Raw genomic sequence first — 8,866 nt, forward strand, 5'->3', positions numbered from 1 at the left:
TTACCAAAACATTCGAGATACAGTTATATAATCAGTATGGGCTTAAAGGGAATCTGTCACCCCAAAAATCGTATATGAGCTAAGGCCAACGGCATCAAGGGCTTATCTACAGCATTCTGGAATGCTGTAGATAAGCCCCCGATGTAACCTGAAAGAGGAGAAAAAGAGGTTATATTATACACACACAGGGGCGGTCCCGGTTCGATCTGGTCCGATGGGCATCGCGGTCTGGGGCCTCCCATCTTCATACGATGTCATCCTCTTCTTGTCGCGGCTCCTGCACAGGAGTACTTTGTGTGCCCTGTTGAGGGCAGAGCAAAGTACGGCAGTGCGCAGGCGCCGGGAAAGGTCACAGAGGCCCGGCGCCTGCGCAGTGCAGTACTTTGCTCTGCCCTCAACAGGGCAGACAAAGTATGCCTGCGCTGGAGCCACGACAGGAAGACAAGAGGAAATCATCGTATGAAGCTAGGAGGCGCCGGTCACGGACCGCGACGTCCATCAGACCGGACTGCAGCGGGACCGCCCCTGGGTGAGTATAATATAACCCTTTTTTTAACCTTTCAGGTTACATCGAGAGCTTATCTACGGCATTACAAAATGCTGTAGATAAGCCCCTGATGCCGGTGGCCGCAGCTCATATACGATTTTTGGGTTGACAGATTCCCTTTAAAGTGAAGATTCTCCATTTTAATTTGAGAGTATCACATCCTAATAATCTGTCATCAATTAAGTAGGTAAAAGGTCTGGAGCCGATTCCAGGTGGGGTACTTACAAACACTAAACTAACCAGCCTAATACTACAAATAGCTCCATCACTCATGTCATTCACAAAGGCTACGTTCACATTTGCGTACCGGGGCTTTGCGGATGGCTGCGGACATGTGGATGTATGCAGATGCGTCGTTTTGACATGCCCGCCGAATGCACAGGAACACAACTTGTTGCGTCCCTGTGCGGTTGGCGGGCACGTCAAAACGACGCATCCGCATACATCCGTATATCCTGCGTACCCAACGTTAAAGACAGGTACGCAGGACGCATGCAGAAGTAGGCGGACCAAAACAAAAGAAGTGCGGAAGTGGGCAGAGCTTCAGGGAGGAAGTACGCAGCCGTCCGCAAAGCCCCGGTACACAAGTGTGAACGTAGCCTTAGCACATAGAGTAAACATTTACAGTAAAGAAAGAAAAAGTAAGTGAACCTCTGTTATAATGACTTCTTCAGAAGCGAATTGTTTGAGGCGATTCAGCTAAAGAGATGATTTGGTAGTGTGGGTCTAATGATTTGAACATTATATAAGGGCACACAATGTTTGGTTGCTGAAAACTTTTCCAAAGTGCAGGATTTCCCAAACTCCACTTTTCACAGCCCCCACACGCCATGTTTTCAGGATTTCCTTACTATGGCACAGGTTACGGAATTATTATTAAGGCCTGTTTCACACGTCAGTGGCTCCGATACGTGAAGTGACAGTTTCCTCATGTACCGGAGACACTGACTCACGTAGACACATTGAAATCAATGTGTCTCTGCACATGTCAGCGTGTTTTCACGGAACGTGTGTCCGTGTGCAAAACACGGAGACATGTCAGTGTTCGTGGGAGCGCACGGATTACACGGACCCATTAAAGTCAATGGGTCCGTGTAAAACACGTACCGCACACGGACGATGTCCGTGTGCAGTCCGTGTGCCGTGCAGGAGACAGCGCTACTGTAAGCGCTGTCCCCCCCAGCGTGGTGCTGTAGCCGCCATTCATATCTTCTCTCCAGCAGCGTTCGCTGGAAAAAAGATATGAAAAATCCTTTTTTTTTTCCGTGTTTTAAATAAAGATCCCTGTCCCCAACCCCCTCCCACCCCCTGTGCGCCCGCCCGCTGTTAATAAAACACTCACCCGGCTCACTCGCAGCGTCCTGTCCTCGCCGCAGCTTCTCCTCATCTCCTGTATGAGCGGTCACGTGGTGCCGCCCATTACAGTTATGAATATGCGGCTCCACCTCCCATAGGCTGTTTTGCGGATTACTGCTTCAAAGGGTCCAGTTCTACATAACCCCGGCCAGAGCCTGTCAAGTGAGCGTGGCCTCACTCCATACACTTGTATGGAGCGAGGCCACACTCCAGTCAGTGACATCGCTGTCCAGTGGACATGGTCCACTAGTGGGCACAGCTTTGCTCCATAAAAGTCAATGGAGCAAAGCTGTGTCCACTGGACGGACTTTGCCCAGAAGTATGTATAACGCACACCCTCTAATCACAACTGAGAAATCTGTGACTCATCACAGTGCGCTAGTTGGGGTGATCCATAAGTCTGCAGTCGCAAAGAGTGACTGAAGACTTATCAATTTGGACCAGACAACCACTTTAAGGCATCAGAAATGGCCACCAGTTCTCTCACCTATGCAATACTAAGGAGATCTTGAAAGCATGATTTGTTGAAAGGGGGGGGGGCGGGGGGGGAGGACTGAGGGGACAGGTTTGGGAAACACTGAGTTAGTGAATTTCACCATGAGGGAAGTCAACTTTCAGAAGCTGTGCTATAGAGACATGTCAAGCTCTACAGATGCCCTGCTAAATACCTAGGTGTATGTACATCCGTGGTTAGTCAACCGCTCCACACATGAAGGCAGTGTGTTGCTGCTCTCCTAAAAAGTGGGCAGATGTAGACCAGCGTTTCCCACACTTCATTCTTCATGGTATCCCAATTGCCTTAATACTGCACAGGGGAGAGAACCTGTGGCAGTTTCTGATGCCTTGATAATTCCATCATCTGTGCAATGCTAAGGAAATCATGAAAACATGGTCTCATGAGATACTGGTGGGTGGGCGTGATGACCAGAGTTTGGCAAATGTGGTATTCTCATGTGGTGTACGGCTGAGGGTTGTACTCCTGACACTATCTTATGGTGGCCAAGCTTTCTGTCAGGAGAAGGGTCTTTCCTTCTCAAATTACACACACACACACACGAAACTCCACAATACAATGTTTGCACAGTAACTGCCTCTAGGCAGAAGATGATGATAGTGGTAGTAGTTGGTGCGTTTGAGCCTCAGTCATGAAGCAGCCATAAGAATTTAAAACAGAAGTCTTTTTACTGAAGGTAATAGGGCAAATTATTATTTACAAACAGCAGGACACTGAGGTACAGGATTACAATCATGGCTGATGATTGCTGTGTACCTGCAGACAGGCAGATCTTAGTAACTTCTGGTTTTATTAAGTCTGAATATTTCTTCTGCAGCACTGTGCTCTGTTTCTGCCTTGAGCTAATTCTTCCTCCTAGAGGTGCAATGGTAGTCTTCCTCATATGAAGACTATTAACTCCCCTTATCATGTCAGGCCCCTTCTAAAGAAAAGCAGGCAGGAAGAGGTCGGTAATTCCTTCACCTACAAAATGGCTTCCTCTTCTCAAGAGGTCTGACCACTAACCGCCTCTTCAAATTAAAACTATCCCACAGGACTTTTCTCCTCCCATTCTATGTGACTGTAGAGCTGCAGCCATTGGCTGACTGCCCTGAGGCATTTTTCCAGAACTTTCTGCATATTAAAACAGAGCTGGGGCACCTGATCAAGCCTGTGAGAAGATTAAACCTTTTTGTGCTGCCTGTCAGCAGGTCTCAATGTATGTAAAATGCACAGTCCACATAAAAATTCACAGCATTTATATGAAAACCCACTATATATCCAGTATCCCATAGAAAGGGACACTGTGGGATACCACACAAATAATGTGTTAAATTGCAGCTAAATACACAGGTATTGCTGCCAAAGATCACTGTGCAGCTGCTATATTGCATTGTGATGCAGGCGAGTAGGACCCCGAGGCTACCACAACCAGAAAGTCACAAGCAGTCACAGCCAGATGGATTTTTTTGTTACTTGCTTGTCAAGGTCGCAGGGCCCCAGGGATGGCACTGCGACCCCAGGGATGGCACTGCGGCCCCAGGGATGGCACTGCGGCCCCAGGGATGGCACTGCGGCCCCAGGGATGGCACTGCGGCCCCAGGGATGGCACTGCGGCCCCAGGGATGGCACTGCGGCCCCAGGGATGGCACTGCGGCCCCAGTCACCTGCATTACACTACGTGGTAGTGGCTGCAGAGCGATTCTGTCACTTTAGAAATCAAATGAGGAACTACAGAAATTGAGGATACACGAAGATCTCATATTACAGCTCCGATTTATACAAAGCCATAGTCTGACTTCCTTAGAGGCACTAGGTGACTTGTTCCTCCATCTGTCTCCAAGGGTAAAGGCATATTATGTTCATGCACTCAGCTCAAAGTACACATCAGGAACTTTTTCCAGCATACACTTTTTAATGTTCTTTTGGGTCGCTCATTACTAGATGAAGGCAACAAGTGTTTTATTTTGACCTCCACTTGGCTAATGAATCTGCAATCCCATTTATGTAGCGGTACTGGAAACATTTAACGCCTGAATATAAGCGCCTGACAGTGGCCATAAATGTAGTGTGTCCACGGCCTCACTGTAGACACATGGAGAGAGTCATCAAGAGCGGTGTTCTCTCGCCAGTCTCAATGAGGGGGATGTTGTGAAGCGGATGCTCCTGATTCATTAAAGGGAACCTGTCACCAGGTTTGGCCGATACGAGTTACAGCCATTGCAAGAAGATGGGAGTTGCCGCTCCAGGACCTGCGACACCCATAGGAACAGAACACCCCCACATGAGTATAATAAAAGTTATTTTTCTCCTCTTGCAGGTCTGATCGGGGGCTTATACACAGCATAATAGAATGCTGTAGATAAGCCCTGAAAGGCGGTGGCCGTAACGCGCATCAGCCAAACCTGGTGACAGATTCCCTTTAAGGGTATGTTCCTACGGTCAGTATTTGCTGCGGATTGGACACTGCGTACAGCTGCAGTGTCCAGATGTTACAGCATAGTGGATGAGATTTGAAAAAAATCCCATCTCCACTATGCCAGCAGGGACATCGCCGGCTTCCTTGTGGAGACGGACATGCGGAGCGTCTTTCCAGACCGCAGCATGTCTATTTATCTTGCGGAAATGCTTAGTTTCCACAAGATAAATGTTCACGTACAATGTATTGGACGAGTTGATTCCTCACGGTACAATGAACACATACGAAATCACCGTGCGCACAAAAGCTGGCAGCGCTTTGGAAGGAGCGGACATGTGCTGCGTCCAAAGCGCTGCCGTTTCCTGACTGTGGAAACAGACCCTACAAGGCTCAGCAAGGCGCAAGGTGGCGTGTGCCTCTTTCAGTGTAAGATTTGTGGCATATCAAATGCCACCGCTCCTCATTAATTTGATGAGTGGGGGGTCACCACACCCTGTCACTCCCCTGTCCAGACTCATCTCTTCCTACGTTGTCGGAGCTGAGGCAAGACTGGCATGAAAACAGATGTGCCATTTTTTTTGCACAACCTCAGCTTGTGCAAGAAATTTGCAACTTTTCAAAGCTTTTTTTCCACTGTAAATCTGGCAAAACATTGACAAATTACTGCCCCATAAATTAACATGGCACATTACACTGGGGTCCACATGTATACAGATATTCTTGCCACAGTCCATACCATATACATTACACTAAGGCCATGTCCACACGTTCAGTATTTGGTCAGTATTTTACATCAGTATTTGTAAGCCAAAACCAGGAGTGGAACAATTAGAGGAAAGTATAATAGAAACATGTCACCACTTCGTGTTTATCAGCCAATCCTGGTTTTGGCTTACAAATACGGAGGTAAAATACTGACCAAATACTGATAGTGGGAATGTGGTCTAAGGCAGGGGTGGGGAACCTCAGGCCCCAGGGCGTTTACGGCCTTCGATGATCTTTTATCAGGCCCCCGGGCAGATTCTCCGGGACCGCATTCGTGGGCAGGGAGATGGATTTTGATTACAACCAGCTCATTAATTTCTTCTTGCTCTGTTAGCACACACACGCAGTGATCACTACTGAACAATGAAGGGCATGCAATGAAAGATTACGTCCTCCTGACACCAGCGCCAGAGTCAGGATCTACTTTGTGCGCGGAGTTTGTACGGCCCCTGAAGGATGGTATAAATATCCAAATGGGCCTTGGCAGAAAAAAGATTCCCCACCCATGCACTAAGGAGTCCCATAACATGAGTGCAGGTCAGTGCACAGGGATCTGAAGGAACAAGCGACAAATAAAATGTGACAAAATTAGCAGTGAGTGAATATAAACAATAAAGCTGTGCCAATGTAAGATCCAGATGACCAGCGTCTTACCCGTTCATGATCATTGCATCTAGTGTTGTTTCTCCAGATTCGTCAGGGCTTCCCCCATATCCCACGGTGCCATCACACTGGTCAACTTCACACTGCGCACAGCCCTTCTCCACTGCGTCCAACGGAGATCCACCAGCCGCGAGCGCCTTCCAGGCTGCATACAAAAGTGCACCGCCATAGTCAGTGCCAGAAAGGACATCACACCATCTGCCAAAGTGGTGCTCTTACTTTATGAGCCACCGGGAATAGCCAAGTTTGCTGAATGGGTCTCTGGAGCCCCATTTACTGGTGTGGGGGTTGGCATACTGTATACGTATAAATGATGGGGTCCTAGGGGTGACCAGATTCTGTACTATACTGTGAAGATTTCAGATATTTTCAGGGCCTGTAACCAGAGGCCATTAATAGTTTGTACATCGATATGACAAGTTCTGCCCTGAGTGTGGCCTGGTTTCATAGCCGTCACTTGGCGCAAGCTACTAAGTATCGCCTCTTCCAAACTGCTACAAGGCTGGAAAAAAAAAATCTCCTTACTTGAACATGGTCCATTATGTGACCATTGAGATATGGGCAACGAAAAGCCCTCGGCGGCTACTTAGAGTCTCAGAGTAGGGTAGCCCTTCATCACTGACCACAGATGGGCAATAAAACCAGGGTCCTTCCTAAAAGGAGAGACTAAAGGACACAACACTGCCCCCCACTGGTCATGGTATAAGCAGAGGGGGGAACATTAGGGGGTGAAGGGATCCACTGCCTGCTGGCACCACCCCCACATCATTATGTATCACATGGCACTGAGCCTCCTACCACCCCCACACAGCGGCCACTGCCCTCCGGGTCCCTGCACAGCCCGGCACAGCACAGGGGCTACTGCCCTCCGGGTCCCTGCACAGCACAGGGGCTACTGCCCTCCGGGTCCCTGCACAGCCCGGCACAGCACAGGGGCTACTGCCCTCCGGGTCCCTGCACAGCCCGGCACAGCACAGGGGCTACTGCCCTCCGGGTCCCTGCACAGCCCGGCACAGCACAGGGGCTACTGCCCTCCGGGTCCCTGCACAGCCCGGCACAGCACAGGGGCTACTGCCCTCCGGGTCCCTGCACAGCCCGGCACAGGGGCTACTGCCCTCCGGGTCCCTGCACAGCACAGGGGCTACTGCCCTCCGGGTCCCTGCACAGCCCGGCACAGCACAGGGGCTACTGCCCTCCGGGTCCCTGCACAGCCCGGCACAGGGGCTACTGCCCTCCGGGTCCCTCCCTGCACAGCCCGGCACAGCACAGGGGCTACTGCCCTCCGGGTCCCTGCACAGGGGCTACTGCCCTCCGGGTCCCTGCACAGCCCGGCACAAGAGCTACTGCCCTCCGGGTCCCTGCACAGGGGCTACTGCCCTCCGGGTCCCTGCACAGGGGCTACTGCCCTCCGGGTCCCTGCACAGGGGTTACTGCCCTCCGGGTCCCTGCACAGCCCGGCACAGGGGCTACTGCCCTCCGGGTCCCTGCACAGGGGCTACTGCCCTCCGGGTCCCTGCACAGCCCGGCACAAGAGCTACTGCCCTCCGGGTCCCTGCACAGGGGCTACTGCCCTCCGGGTCCCTGCACAGGGGCTACTGCCCTCCGGGTCCCTGCACAGGGGTTACTGCCCTCCGGGTCCCTGCACAGCCCGGCACAAGAGCTACTGCCCTCCGGGTCCCTGCACAGGGGCTACTGCCCTCCGGGTCCCTGCACAGGGGCTACTGCCCTCCGGGTCCCTGCACAGGGGTTACTGCCCTCCGGGTCCCTGCACAGCCCGGCACAGGGGCTACTGCCCTCCGGGTCCCTGCACAGGGGCTACTGCCCTCCGGGTCCCTGCACAGGGGCTACTGCCCTCCGGGTCCCTGCACAGGGGCTACTGCCCTCCGGGTCCCTGCACAGCCCGGCACAGGGGCTACTGCCCTCCGGGTCCCTGCACAGGGGCTACTGCCCTCCGGGTCCCTGCACAGGGGCTACTGCCCTCCGGGTCCCTGCACAGCCCGGCACAGGGGCTACTGCCCTCCGGGTCCTTCACCTGCTTGTGTCGCGCTGTGGAAGGGCCATGTGTTGACGACCAGGGGCAGCTGGGACTCCGAGTACACGGCACACAGCTGAGCCGCCAGCACGTACAGCACCGGGGAGCCGCCGCCCTCCATGTCTGCCGGAAATACAGCAGTGTGCGCTGCGCTGAGGGGAGGCGGCGGCTCGTAGGGCAGCGGCCGTCTATCCGGACCGGAGTGTGCCCAGCTGTGTGGGGTGGGCACAAGACACGGAGCACAGCTGGGACCCCCGGGAGGTCAGAATCACGTAGGACTCAATAGCACAGTGCAAGAAGAGAAGTAAAAAGAAAGTGATGATGAATGAGAATAATCACCGAGAAACTATTCAACATGGACGATTTCTACCACAAGCTGCAGAAAGTGCGATGACTTTAATGTGGCTCCCTGTACATTGTAGGAGACTCGTCCTAATCAGCCATAGATGTGCACTATATGTATAAAATAAGTATAGAAATCCCGGAATCGGCGTTGCAAGAAGGGCATGTTCTCACTGAGATTTTTTTAAACGGAACCTGTCACCTGAATTTGGCGGGACCGGTTTGGGGTCATATGGGCGGAGTTTTCGG

At 51.9% G+C, this 8,866-nt stretch overlaps 1 protein-coding gene across 1 annotated transcript in view; it reads right to left on the reverse strand.

The window, feature by feature from the left end:
• Nucleotides 1-8,433, reverse strand: part of AGA (aspartylglucosaminidase) — a 54,035-nt gene extending 45,602 nt beyond the window's left edge. Inside the window, exons 1-2 of the mRNA XM_069744267.1 lie at nt 8,276-8,433; nt 6,235-6,388 (exon numbers count right to left, since the gene is read on the reverse strand). Of these exons, the coding sequence (XP_069600368.1) occupies nt 6,235-6,388; nt 8,276-8,396 (275 nt within the window). The 5' untranslated portion in view covers nt 8,397-8,433. The remainder of the gene's footprint in view (nt 1-6,234; nt 6,389-8,275) is intronic.
• Between the last annotated feature and the right edge of the window lie 433 nt (nt 8,434-8,866).

Source organism: Ranitomeya imitator, chromosome 1 (genome assembly GCF_032444005.1).
Source record: "Ranitomeya imitator isolate aRanImi1 chromosome 1, aRanImi1.pri, whole genome shotgun sequence".
NCBI lineage: Eukaryota > Metazoa > Chordata > Amphibia > Anura > Dendrobatidae > Ranitomeya > Ranitomeya imitator.